The sequence below is a fragment of the Nerophis lumbriciformis genome, linkage group LG16 (assembly GCF_033978685.3).
Source record: "Nerophis lumbriciformis linkage group LG16, RoL_Nlum_v2.1, whole genome shotgun sequence".
Lineage (NCBI taxonomy): Eukaryota > Metazoa > Chordata > Actinopteri > Syngnathiformes > Syngnathidae > Nerophis > Nerophis lumbriciformis.
This window is the reverse complement of record NC_084563.2, coordinates 19,569,599-19,584,598: the sequence shown is the minus strand read 5'-3', so window position 1 is coordinate 19,584,598 and position 15,000 is coordinate 19,569,599. Positions and strand designations below refer to the sequence as shown.

The window sequence follows — 15,000 nt, the reverse complement described above, 5'->3', positions numbered from 1 at the left end:
GCTCACATCACACCACTCCGGAGCGCCCTCTCTCCTCCGCTGCCGGCCCCTTTGCTGTTTAATGTCCTTCAATTGATATAGTTGTTGGAAGTAGAAACCTGACATGCCGTAAATGCTCTAATTATAGCTTGGCGTGGCTTACATCAACCGCAAAGAACACGGGGCTTTAATTGGACAGAGATGCGATATAGTTTCAAACCGACAACTGAGTAGAGACTGTATGTCCCGATACGACCTTCTTACTTTGGCGCCTTGAATATTGAATCATTCATATTTTTATATTGTTTTGTAGTTTGACTTGTTAAAAAAAAAAGGCTTGATCAAGTGAAATTAGTCAAACAGAGAATACTACTAGGTATGAACACACTTGTTTATTATTAACCATCCAGAATGGACTTCACGTTGAAGTGAAGTGGTAATTTATTTTATTTGGTGCCACCTAGTGGTTTTAATATTTGATTTAGTTAAACTCATGATGCAGGAAGTTGAATGCTGCGGACACGTTTGTTACTGGATACGTTTTAGTACACTTTCTGCCTTGGAAATTTTCTACATGTAAGTAATAGATAGATGGATAGTACTTTATTGATTCCTTCAGGAGAGTTCCCTCAGGAAAATAAAAATTCCAGCAGCAGTGTACAGAATTGAGATCGAATTAAAAAAGTAAATAATGGGGGTAGAAATGGAAACCCTCCATCCATCCATTTTCTACCGCTTTTTCCCTTCGGGGTTGCGGGGGGTGCTGGAGCCTATCTCAGCTACAATCGGGCGGAAGGCGGGGTACACCCTGGATAAGTCGCTACCTCATCGCAGGGCTTCCACATTGTTCTTACTTCCAAACATTTCCCGGACAAACATTTTTTTTTAAAAGGAATTAAATGCAGACAACTGACGGCCTCGGGGAGTCAAAAGGACAGTAAATGACCCACTTTTTTTGAAAGCCATACACAAATTTAACTTTTTTTTTTAAACAAAGATTTATTAAAATAATATAACTTTGATAAAGAGACACACACAATATGCTCTCTCAGCAGAAGAAGCATTTATTTATTTATTTATTTACAGACAATTTTATATGACATTATTGTTTCTTTTGTCAGACCCTTTATTCATTGAATCAAAAATTCTGAAATTCCACAACATAGTGAATTTGCCAATAGCTAAAATTAGATAGATAGATAGATAGATAGTACTTTATTGATTCCTTCAGGAGAGTTCCCTCAGGAAAATTAAAATTCCAGCAGCAGTGTACAGAATTGAGATCGAATTAAAAAAGTAAATAATGAGGGTATAAATGGAAACAAAATAGAAAAATATTACAGTAAGAATAAAAATAAAAAGCAACAATGAGAATACAAATATAACAGTAAAATAAGAATATAACAAGAGAAACTAGGCAGATTTTTTCAGATCTTTAAGATGGAAAGTGTAGCTGCCATTATGACGTGCAGTGATGCTTTCTAATGACCGTAAGTCTTCAACTATACAAAGTATTTCAATGCTTGGAATCTGCGCTTATGGATGATATACCAGTTACTATGGTAATCTAATCAGTTACTATGGTAATCTACGTCACAGCATCTCAAACGAGGCACCAAGCAGTGTGGGTGGGAAGCGTTTCCACAGACGCGGAAGGACATTTTCACAACAAAGTTCTAAAGCCTAGTGATATATAGAATAGAATAGAAAGTACTTTATTGATCCCTGGGGGAAATTCGGCAAATATCAGATATATGAGATTGTAGGTGGGTTTATTTTGTACCCTTTGCATTCATATGCATATGTAAAATATGTCGATCGAAAGGGGGTGTGACATTCATATTTTGTCAATATTCAGTGTTTTATCGTTCATAGAAAAATTTACAATTCCATTACGTTTTTCTGTCATAACGTTTTTAGCATTCAATCAGACATTATTGTGAGGTTTTATATTAGTGTTCCTAAAAATAGACACTTTTTTTTCTCTAAATGTGGCCCCCGAGTCAAAATAATTGCCCAGGCCTGATGTACAATATTACAATATGTGTAAAAAAAAGGGCAGCATAAAATAGAGAGTAGATCCAGCAGAAAATAGACATTATAAACAAAGAGAGGTAGCTAACATGTCAGGTGTCAGGTGATAGACAGGTATCATCTATTGGTGTATGGCGAGTGATTATACAGCTGGATGGAGTGTTACTTTAAAAAGTATACATCAAGAGGTTGCCTACAGCCACAGCCGGTATTTTGCCAGGCTGTGCAGTCGTTTGCCCGAGTAGACCACACCCTGTTAGACACTGCGGTTAGTCGACGCCGAGGCGTTAATTGGAGCATTTAAGGCTTGTGGGTTGCATCCTGCCTGAGATCACTAACCACCTCTTTACGGTTGCGGTGTCTTCCTCCCGCCGCCGCAGTGAACCGCAGGGGATGTGCTACATCGAAACGTCCAACCTGGACGGCGAAACAAACCTCAAAATCCGACAGGTGAGTCGCAAGATGATGCCGTCGTACTTGTTGACGCTCAAGGGTCAATCCCGACGCTGCAGGGTCTCCAAGTGACCACCGACTTCAAGGACATCGAGAGCCTGGCGCGCCTCTCGGGGCGGATGGAGTGCGAGTGCCCGAACCGCCACCTCTACGAGTTTGTGGGCAACATCCGACTCGACGGACACAGGTGGGCGCACGTGTGACTCACAGGTCCACTTCTGGTAGCAGCTGGGGTCCATTAGCCCAGACTGGAAAGCACCTGGTGCACGGAAATCCAATTAGTTTGTTTAAGGGGTGCGTCATTGCAGGGAAAATGCATTTCCTTCCAAGGACTCGGTGCAGTTTTATGACATCTTTGATTTGATCTGATCAGTCAGGGGACTAAAAAGCTTCCATGAGTAAGCAACTTTCAAATTTTTTTATTTTTTTTTAGTGGGTTAATGGTGTTTTTGTGTCATTGTGTCTTTATTTACTTTATGTCTTATAATCTGGACCATTCACTTGCAAGGCTGGGAACTCTTAACTAAAATTAACAACGGTGGAAGGATTTAGGCCTAGTGGTTCTCAAACTTTGTTTTACCAAACAGCCCCTTGGTGCTCCAAGTACCAACAGTCAAATGCAGTAGCGTAGTAGGCCTAAGTATTCATTAAAGACAAGACAACACGTATATTTAATATTTTGGCCACAGTTTGAACAGTCAACTCTTAACTAAAATTAGCTACAGTGGAAGGATTTAGACCAGTGGCTCTCAAATTTTGTTTTACCAAACAGCCTGTGGTGCTCTAAGTAATAGTCGAATTCAGTAGCGTAGTAGGCCTAAGTAATCATTAAAAACAAGGCAACACCTATATTTAGTACAGTAACATTACACACAGTTTGAACAGTACATTAGTGGAAGGATTTAGACCAGTGGTTCTCAAACTTTCTTTTACCAAGCAGCCCTTGGTGCTCCAAGTACCAACAGTCAAATGCAGTAGCGTAGTAGGCCCAAGTATTCATTAAAAACAAGGCAACGAGTATTTTTAATATTTTGGCCACTGTAACATTACACATAGTTTGAACAGTCAACTCTTAACTAACATTAGCAACAGTGGAAGGATTTAGGCCCTTGGTGCTCCAAGTACCAACAGTCAAATGCAGTAGCGTAGTAGGCCTAAGTATTCATTAAAGACAAGACAACACGTATATTTAATATTTTGGCCACAGTTTGAACAGTCAACTCTTAACTCAAATTAGCTACAGTGGAAGGATTTAGACCAGTGGCTCTCAAACTTTGTTTTACCAAACAGCCCTTGGTGCGCCAAGTACCAACAGTCAAATGCAGTAGCGTAATAGGTCTAAGTATTCATTAACAACAAAGCAACACGTATATTTAATATTTTGGCCACTGTAACATTACACACAGTTTGAACAGTAAATTAGTAGAAGGATTTAGACCAGTTGTTCTCAAACTTGGTTTTACCAAACAGCCCGTTGTGATCTAAGTAACAACAGTCAAATTCAGTAGCGTAGTAGGCCCAAGTATTCATTAAAAACAAGACAACAAGTATATTTAATATTTTGGCCACTGTAACATTACACACAGTTTGAACAGTAAACTCTTAACTAAAATTAGCAACAGTGGAAGGATTTAAACCAGTGACTCTCAAACTTTATTTGACAAAAAAGCCCTTGGTGCTTTAAGTACCAACAGTCAAATTCAGTAGCATAGTAGGCCTAAGTATTCATTAAAAACAAGGCAACACATATATTTAATATTTTGGCCACTGTAACATTACACACAGTTTGAACAGTAAATTAGTAGAAGGATTTAGACCAGTGGTTCTCAAACTTGGTTTTACCAAACAGCCCGTGGTGCTCTAAGTAACAACAGTCAAATTCAGTAGCGTAGAAGGCCCAAGTATTCATTAAAAACAAGACAAGTATATTTAATATTTTGGCCACTGTAACATTACACACAGTTTGAACAGTAAACTCTTAACTAAAATTAGCAACAGTGGAAGGATTTAAACCAGTGACTCTCAAACTTTATTTGACAAAAAAGCCCTTGGTGCTTTAAGTACCAACAGTCAAATTCAGTAGCATAGTAGGCCTAAGTATTCATTAAAAACAAGGCAACACATATATTTAATATTTTGGCCACTGTAACATTACTGTAATTTTGTGTGTAATGTTACAGTGGCCAAAATATTAAATATACTTGTTGCCTTGTTTTTAATGAATACTTAGGCCTAGTGGTTCTCAAACTTTGTTTTACCAAACAGCCCTTGGTGCTTTAAGTAACAACAGTCAAATGCAGTAGCGTAGTAGGCCTAAGTATTCATTAAAAACAAGGCAACACGTATATTTAATATTTTGGCCACTGTAACATTACACACAGTTTGAACAGTAAACTCTTAACTAAAATTAGCAACAGTAGAAGGATTTAGACCAGTGGTTCTCAAACTTTGTTTTACCAAACAGCCTGTGGTGCTCCAAGTACCAACAGTCAAATGCAGTAGCGTAGTAGGCCTAAGTATTCATTAAAAACAAGGCAACATGTATATTTAATATATATGTAACATTACACACAGTTTGAACAGTACCACTGTGTTTAAATACAGGAAATAAAAGACTGTACTTTCATCAAGTGATTATTTAGCGTATCCACTAGTGGAGTCACTGATGTAGATCCGTATTGTGTATTCCGCTGCAGCACAGCGCCACTGGGCCCGGACCAGATCTTACTGAGAGGAGCCCAGCTGAGGAACACACAGTGGGTGCACGGCGTTGTGGTCTACACAGGACACGACACAAAGCTCATGCAGGTACGAGACTTTTTTTTGGATCGGACGTTTTGAAGAACGTTTGAAGTCCCTGACGTCGCACAACGGTGTTTTGGACGTGCCGGAATTTTGAGCGTTTCAAAGTGTTTTTAGTTTTGTGCGTTTAAAATCAAATGAGCTGTGTTTGTCCACGAGTGTGTCCAAAATGAAGACGTGCGCCTTTTTAAGGATGTGCAGCGAAGCCTACCTTTTGCCAAAGTGAGGGTCGGATGCATTGGGCATAAAGGGTCTTTATGGACACATTATAGTTGGAACTAGGGATGTCCGATAATGGCTTTTTGCCGATATCCGATATTCCGATATTGTCCAACTCTTTAATTACCGATACCGATATCAACCGATATATGCAGTCGTGGAATTAACACATTATTATGCCTAATTTGGACAACCAGGTATGGTGAAGATAAGGTACTTATTTAAAAAAATAAATAAAATAAGATAAATAAATTTAAAAAAATGTCTTGAATAAAAAAGAAAGTAAAACAATATAAAAACAGTTACATAGAAACTAGTAATTAATGAAAATGAGTAAAATTAACTGTTAAAAATTAGTACTATTAGTGGACCAGCAGCACGCACAATCATGTGTGCTTACGGACTGTATCCCTTGCAGACTGTATTGATATATATTGATATATAATGTAGGAACCAGAATATTAATAACAGAAAGAAGTGTGTATCTTGTGTTTTTTATGTTGATTTAATAATAAAAAAAACCAAAAAAAAAAAAAAAAAAAAAACCGATACGGATAATAAAAAAAAACGATACAGATAATTTCCGATATTACATTTTAACGCATTTATCGGCCGACATCTCTAGTTGGAACAATACCAAAAAGTCACGTTTACATAATAGTGCATTGTGGAGGGACGTTAGCCGCCTGGGAGGACTTGCAGGACAGAGCCCGAATGTGTCATCAACATGCATTATCACGATATGACGACCGTAATAAAAGCTCTATCGTCTGCCAAATGTATATTACCGATATTGCGCAACCCTACAGGGAACCCTCTTTATAAGTTTATAAGCCCCCCGCTCTACAAGCTTTGTAAAGAAAAGGAGGAAAGAGGCTTCGCTACACATCTTAAAGTTAAGCGTACACCTCTGCCTACTATCTACAGTCGGCTACAGATTTGTGCTAGCCTCGTTTTTGTATCAAAGTGAAACGGTTTACCTCTCATGCGCGTCAAATACAAATTTTACAGACACTTGTAAAGAACATAATGTTGAGTTTCCAATAATTTCTACAACTCTTATTTTTTTGTGATAGAGTGATTGGAGCACATACTTGTTGGTCACAAAAAACATTCATCAAGTTTGGTTCTTTTTGATTTTGGTGCGGATGTTCTCCTGAAATGTGTTTGTCATTCTTGTTTGATGTGGGGTTCACAGGGTGGCGCATATTTGTAACAGTGTTAAAGTTGTTTATACGGCCACCCTCAGTGTGACCTGTATGGCTGTTGTTCAAGTATGCTTTGCATTCACTTGCGTGTGTGTGTAAAAGCCGCGTATATTATGTGACTGGGTCGGCATAAGCGTACGTGACGACAGGTTGTAGAGGACGCTAAAGGCAGTGCCTTTAAGTCGCGCCCCCGGTATTGTCGTCCGGGTGGAAATCGGGAGAAATTCGGGAGAATGGTTCCCCCGGGAGATTTTCGGGAGGGGCACTGAAATTCGGGAGTCACCAGGGAAAATTGGGAGGGTTGGCAAGTATGCCCAAGACCCATCTTCCAGGCTGATAATTTTAGCTTCTCCTGAAGAATTTGGAGGTAATCCTCCTTTTTCATTGTATCATTTAGAGCAGCAGTTCCATTGGCAGCAAAACAGGCCCAGAACATAATACTACCACCACCATGCTTGACGGTAGGGAAGGTGTTCCTGGGATTAAAGGCCTCACCTTTTCTGGGTATTGTGGCCAAACAGCTCCATTTTTGTTCCATCTGACCACAGAACTTTCCTCCAGAAGGTCTTATCTTTGTCCATGTGATGTCAGATGAAACAAAAATGTATCTGTTTGGCCACAATACCCAGCAATATGTTTGGAGGAGAAAAGGTGGGTCACATTTTCAGTAGACCCATAATAAATTCATAAAAGAACCAAACTTCATGAATGTTTTTTGTGATCAACAAGTACACTGCAAAAAGACAGTGTTCAAAAACAAGAAAAACAAAAACAAAAATGAGGGATATTTTATTTGAACTAAGCAAAATGATCTGCCAATAGAACAAGAAAATTTGGCTTGTCAAGACTTTCCAAAACAAGTCAAATTAGCTAACTTCAATGAACCCAAAAATACCTTAAAATAAGTATATTCTCACTAATAACAAGTGCACTTTTATTGGTATAAAAAAAAGAGAGCTTTTTGCTCAATATGTTGAAAAATATTCTTAAATGAAGTAAATGCTAGTGCCATTATCTTGACATAATGATATGCGCTCGGCATTACATTTCTTGAAACCAGAAATGTTATACTAAAAACTAATTTATTGTTCTTAATGGAAAGGCAACAAGGCAACCGCTTGTTACTCTCGGGGTCTCCTAGCCACTCAGGCAAATCATATTGTCTAAAAATGCATTTTTCCATGGATAACATGACATCATCGCACCAAGTGCGTGCTCTTTCAGTCAATTAGTGCGCATATATACAGCCCGGCCCCCGGCCAAATCTTTTTCAATTGTAATTTTGAAGAATTTATCTGAATGTGCATGAACTATTTCTGTTCAAAATTGCTTGAAATGTCACATGTTAAATGTTGTTTTTTTTCATGCTTGAAATAAGAACTTATTACTTCAAAAAAGTAGTTTTATACTTGTGAGTGTTGATATTCTAAGTTTCAAGCACGTTCTACTCAATATAAGTCATCAAATCTCAGCTACAAGCTGTAATATCTTACTGAGATCATTTAGGACCAAAACACTTAAAACAAGTAAAACACTAACATGAAATCTGCTTAGTGAGAAGAATTATCTTATTAGACAGAAAATAAGCAAATATCACCCTTATTTGAGATATTTAATCTTACAGTTTTTGCAGTGTATGTTATGTGCTCCAATTCCTCTATCACAAAAAATAAGAGTTATAGAAATGATTGGAAACTCAAGACAACAAGTGTATGTCAACTTTTGACCACGACTGTAGTATTTGGAGACTGATCCTCCTCCCCTTGCCTCGCCAGAACTCCACTCGGCCGCCGCTCAAGTTGTCCAACGTGGAGCGCATCACCAACTTCCAGATCCTGGTCCTGTTCGGCTGCCTGCTGGCCATCTCTCTGGTCTGCTCCGTGGGCCAGAGCGTCTGGAAGTACCGGTGCGGCAACGACGCCTGGTACATGGACCTCAACTGTAAGAGTCCGCCGTCGGCGCCGAGGCCGCACGCCGCCTCTCATTGCACATATTTGCCCTCACTTGTGTCCATATCAGCTTGTTGATTTGGCGCTTTTAAGTTAAATGCTGGTATGTACCGTGTCTCTTTTGGTTTTGTCCTTAAGTTGCCTCAGTTAACGATGTCTGGCATAACAAGTGAAATATGTGGCAATGTGGGAATTAGCTCAATTCCCGTTAATTGATGCGTAGATATGTGTGACAAATGGTTGAATATCACTGCGCTGCTGTACTCTTTGGTTCCCTTTCTAACGTTGTCTTTTGATTTTGTTGTTTTTTTTCTTTGTTGTCGTTTTTGAACAGCTCCAGGTAACAACCATTTAAAAGCCTTGGCCATCCGTGAATGACCTCCCCTTACTAACCCTTACTGAAGCTCTGCCTTTGCTAAGCAAATGAGGCCCCCTACCCTCGCCCCCTATACGGTTGCCCAACTTTCTATGGATGAGCACATACCAGGGATCCAACGATAGGTTCTCCCCTCTTACACCTCCGTCTAGTTATTTTCCGTGCCTGATGCAAACGGTGTCTCACGTTTCCTCCATTTTTCATTTGATTTTGGATTTTTTTTTTTTTTTTCCCATCTTTCTTTAATGTGTGCCACGTGAAACACTTTGAGGCTCCCAAAGCTTCAGAGCCGACCAGCTCTGTCCCTGCCCTCGACAGGGAGTCCTCCACCGGCGCCAGGAGGCTTCATGTTTGGTTAAACAGCATTTTGTTACCTTTTCAAAGCAAGGAGAGACATGCAAATCTAGGATGGTAAAGATTTTTCTGCTATAATCCAAGCTAGACCCTATTCACGACATCACCCCAGGGATGGTAACCTGTTGTAACGCATTTTTGAGTCGTACAGTCTGTCCGCTTTTTGATTTTTTTTGGCGACGGTTTCGCTCGTGCCACGTTGAAATTGTGCATGTTGGTAAAAGTACTTGCGATGCCAAAGCCGGCCAAAAACAATATCTCCGTCTTTAATTTTGATTAGGGCAGTGGTTCTTAACCTTGTTGGAGGTACCGAACCCCACCAGTTTCATATGCGCATTCACCGAACCCTTATTTAGTGAAAAACAAAATGTTTTTTTTCAAATTCAAGACAAAGTTATAGGTTTTTGGTAACACTTTAGTATGGGGAACATATTCTAAGTAACAAAGACTTAATTTAAAATTATTTGGACACTAGGGGACATATAAGTAACAAAGACTTAATTTAGAGTTATTTGGTTACGGTTAGGGTCAGGGTTAGAGGGTTAGGGTTATAATAAGGCCATGCCGAATAAGGCATTAATAAGTACTTAATAATGACTAGTTAAGAGCCAATATGTTACTAATTTGCATGTTAATAAGCAACTAATTAATGGTGAATATGTTCCCCATACTAAAGTGTTACCATGTTTTATTACTGGTGCACAAAATGAACCATGCATGAACATCACCTTGTTCAAAGAACAAAACCAACACAGTGCATAAACTCACAACAAATTACACACCTGCAAATCAGTCTGACTTCCGTAATACGCTGATAAGGAGAAGTTTTTATTTACACGATGAGTCGGGTGTGTTTTGACCTCCGCCGAACCCCTGAGGCCGACTCACCGAACCCCTAGGGTTCGATCGAACCCGAGTTATGAACCACTGGATTAGGGTATGCAATTTTCCTCAAAGTTATGGTACATTTGACATACATGGTGGTGCAGTAATCCCTCGTTTATCGCTGTTAATTGGTTCCGCGAGAAATTAATTTCCACAGAGTCTGCGTCACTAATTATAAATCGAATATTTTCATAGCTAGCTGTTTACTACCTTCTAAATATTTTTTCAACATTATGAGATCCCTCTACAGGTGAAAAAACATCCTTTACATCCATTCGAGTAATGCTGCCTGAGGCTCAGCCAATCAGTGGTCACGATACTAAACAGCTCTGGTTGGTTTAGTGCAGGGGTCCCCAAACTTTTTGTCTCGTGGGCCGCATTGGGTTAAAAAATTTGGCCGGGGGCCGGGCTGTATATATACATATATATATATATATATATATATATATATATATATATATATATATATATATATATTGTCTTTTTAATCCGTTTTGACATTTAACATTGTCACGTTATCGATGGGAAAATTCATTTTTAGACAATATGATTTGCCTGAGCGGCTCCGAGACACAGAGAATAACAAGCGGTAGAACATGAATTAGAAAGGAAAGATTAAAAAAAAAAAAAATAAATAAATAAAAATAATAATAATAAATACAAAAAAAAAAAAAAATGTACTTTCTCGTGGGCCAGATTTTGGATGCTGGGGGGCCAGATCTGGCCCGCGGGCCGTAGTTTGGGAACCCCTGGTTTAGTGACTCTTCCAGTGGCCAATACTACTGTATTTCTGATGGTTTCAGTTTATTTTGTCATTTTTTTATGCTTGAAATGCTTAATTTAGGGCAAAAATGTTCTAGAATATGCTTATTAAAACACACACAAAAAAAATAATTATAATCTACAATTTTTGAAGCGCGTTGTGGTGAGGGATGACTTTACCGTTGATTTTTGTTCTGTTAATGGTCAAAGTAAAAAAAAGTTAAAGTACCACTGATAGTCACACACACACTAGGTGTGGTGAAATTACCCTCTGCTTTTGACCCATCCCCTTGTTCCACCCCCTGGGAGGTGAGGGGAGCAGTGAGCAGCAGCGGTGGCCGTGCTCAGGAATCATTGTGGTGTAAATTCTGTTCCGAATAAAAACACAAATCAAATTTTATAGAAAATAGTCATAGTTTCACATGCAAAAAAAAAAACATGCAAATTAAATAATAAACAAACATTGAACGTCACTTTTAATTAATGACCTTGTTGGAGCCACGTGGGTGCCATCTTTGTACTTTGCTACGCGTTATTTCTTGTATTCAGTATTGTTTCTCTCCTTCTTTATCAGAGTGCTGGCACTCACAACTTTCTTTGGCCACCACGGTGGATAATTTGCACAAAGAAGCGTCACCAAAGCGTCAGATTCTTTGTTTGCAGGCAAACTGATATTTGAATCGTCATTAAGGGCCTGATCCACTAAGTCAGTGGTTCTTAACCTGGGTTCAATCGAACCCTAAGGGTTCGGTGAGTCGGGGTCAGGGTTTCGGTCGAGGTCAATACACACCCGACTCATCGTGTAAATAAAAACTTCTCCCTATCTCCTTGTGTTTACCAAGTAAAACATAAACAAGAGTGTTGCGTTCAAATGTCTACTAAGTACATCCATAGTAAGAATGTTGTGTTCAAGTGTTTACCAAGTAAAATAATAGTGGGAGTGTTGCGTTCAAATGTCTACTAAGTACATCAATAGTAAGGATGGTGTGTTCAAGTGTTTACCAAGTAAAATAATAGTGTTGCATTCAAATGTCTACTAAGTACATTAAAAGTAAGAATGTTGTGTTCAAATGTTTACCAAGTAAAACATAAACGAGTGTTGCGTTCAAATGTCTACTAAGTACATCAATAGTAAGAATGTTGTGTTCAAGTGTTTACCAAGTAAAACATAAACAAGAGTGTTGCGTTCAAATGTCTACTAAGTACATCCATAGCATGAATGTTGTGTTCAAGTGTTCACCAAGTAAAATAAAAGTGGGAGTGTTGCGTTCAAATGTCTACTAAGTACATCAATAGTAAGGATGGTGTGTTCAAGTGTTTACCAAGTAAAATAATAGTGTTGCATTCAAATGTCTACTAAGTACATTAAAAGTAAGAATGTTGTGTTCAAATGTTTACCAAGTAAAACAAACGAGTGTTGCGTTCAAATGTCTAGTAAGTAGATCAATAGTAGGAATGTTGCGTTCAAGTGTTTACCAAGTAAAACATTAACAAGATTGTTGCGTTCAAATGTCTATTAAGTACATCAATAGTAAGAATGTTGTGTTCAAGTGTTTACCAAGTAAAATAATAGTGGGAGTGTTGCATTCAAATGTCTACTAAGTACATCAATAGTAAGAATGTTGTGTTCAAGTGTTTACCAAGTAATACATAAACAGGAGTGTTGCGTTCAAATGTCTGTTAAGTACATCAATAGTAAGAATGTTATGTTCAAGTGTTTACCATGTAAAATAAAAGTGGGAGTGTTGCGTTCAAATGTCTACTAAGTACATCAATAGTAAGGATGGTGTGTTCAAGTGTTTACCAAGTAAAATAATAGTGTTGCATTCAAATGTCTACTAAGTACATTAAAAGTAAGAATGTTGTGTTCAAATGTTTACCAAGTAAAACAAACGAGTGTTGCGTTCAAATGTCTAGTAAGTAGATCAATAGAAGGAATGTTGCGTTCAAGGGTTTACCAAGTAAAACATTAACGAGATTGTTGCGTTCAAATGTCTATTAAGTACATCAGTAGTAAGAATGTTGTGTTCAAGTGTTTACCAAGTAAAATAATAGTGTTGCATTCAAATGTCTACTAAGTACATTAAATGTAAGAATGTTGTGTTCAAATGTTTACCAAGTAAAACATAAACGGGTGTTGCGTTCAAATGTCTACTAAGTAGATCTATAGTAAGAATGTTGTGTTCAAGTGTTTACCAAGTAAAACATTAACGAGATTGTTGCGTTCAAATGTCTGTTAAGTACATCAATAGTAAGAATGTTGTGTTCAAGTAAAATAATAGTGTGAGTGTTGCGTTCAAATGTCTATTAAGTACATCAATAGTAACAATGTTGTGTTCAAGTGTTTACCAAGTAAAATAATAGTGGGAGTGTTGCGTTCAAATGTCTACTAAGTACATCAATAGTAAGGATGGTGTGTTCAAGTGTTTACCAAGTAAAACATTAACGAGATTGTTGCATTCAAATGTCTACTAAGTACATAAATAGTAAGAATGTTGTGTTCAAGTGTTTACCAAGTAAAATAACGCAATGTCTACTAAGTACATTAAAAGTAAGAATGTTGTGTTCAAAAAATAATAATAGTGGGAGTGTTGCGTTCAAATGTCTACTAAGTAGATCAATAGTAAGAATGTTGCGTTCAAGTGTTTACCAAAAAAAATAATAGTGTTGCATTCAAATGTCTACTAAGTACATTAAAAGTAAGAATGTTGTGTTCAAGTGTTTACCAAGTAAAACATTAACGAGATTGTTGCGTTCAAATGTCTATTAAGTACATCAATAGTATTAATGTTGCGCTCAAGTGTTTACCAAGTAAAACATAAATGAGAGATGTGATGTTCATGCACGGTTCATTTTATGCACCAGTAAAAAAACATGGTAACACTTTAGTATGGGGAACATATTCACCATTAATTAGTTGCTTATTAACATGCAAATTAGTAACATATTGGCTCTTAACTAGTCATTATTAAGTACTTATTAATGCCTTATTCGGCATGGCCTTATCATAACCCTAACCCTCTAACCCTGACTCTAACAAATAACTCTAAATTAAGTCTTTATTACTTAGAATATGTTCCCCATACTAAAGTGTTACCAAAAACATATAACTTTGTCTTGAATTAAAAAAAAAAAAAAACATTTTATTCTTCACTAAAGAAGGGTTCGGTGAATGCGCATATGAAACTGGTGGGGTTCGGTACCTCCAACAAGGTTAAGAACCACTGCACTAAGTACTATGAGTAGGCGTGTTGCGTGTGATTTACTAAAACTGTGTGTGCAATTGACAAGTGGCGCAGCCATGAGGTTTTTGCGTGTGCTAACGTGGCTTTTCACTCATATACTCCACAGTCATGTTGTCATGATCCTGCCTGTGGTGTTTTGCTATGTTTTCAAATCAGCAGCAGACATGTACCAGTTCTTATGGGCATTTTAGAAGCAGTACATCTGCAATGGAAAGCACTTTTTTATTTTGACTGCTGAAGGTGCACTCATGAGAGGGGCTGGCCCTAATTGCGAGGTGTGTGCTCCTGATGTAAAATAATAAAAATTGTAAATTTTGATCAAATATTTTCCATTATTCCTTAAAGATTCAATGCCATTCTAAATACATTTAAGTACTTGTTTCTATTCTGAGCTCGGCCAACCATCATTTTCTTTTTAACCAATGTTGGGGCCCAATATTTTACTGTTTAGTAGTACGCACAGATACCGAGTATTTGTGGACAAAGGCTTTTCAGAGGTAACTTTGGGGGGGAAAACAAGTTGTCGGATTTGATACACATTTTAAAATAAAGCCAGGAAATCTTCCGACTAAAGTTAATATTTGAGGTATCTAATAATCACTATTTTCAACCTATTCAAACTATTTTTACCAGCGGGGTGCGTGGATGGATTTGTTCTACTTCTCATTGTATCCCATTGGGTTGAGTTCTTTTCTTGCCTTAATGTAGGATCTGAGCCGAGGATGTCGTTGTGG

The 15,000-nt window shown here is 37.9% G+C and overlaps 1 protein-coding gene across 6 annotated transcripts in view; it reads left to right on the top strand.

Annotated features, from left to right (window-relative positions):
• atp8a1 (ATPase phospholipid transporting 8A1) overlaps window positions 1-15,000 on the top strand; it is a 342,299-nt gene that overhangs the window by 113,344 nt on the left and 213,955 nt on the right. For all 6 annotated transcript variants that reach the window (XM_072914888.1, XM_061976742.1, XM_061976744.1 and 3 more), the window contains exons 8-11: window positions 2,394-2,463; window positions 2,526-2,653; window positions 5,163-5,274; window positions 8,471-8,636. In XM_072914888.1, the coding sequence (XP_072770989.1) occupies window positions 2,394-2,463; window positions 2,526-2,653; window positions 5,163-5,274; window positions 8,471-8,636 (476 nt within the window). The remainder of the gene's footprint in view (window positions 1-2,393; window positions 2,464-2,525; window positions 2,654-5,162; window positions 5,275-8,470; window positions 8,637-15,000) is intronic.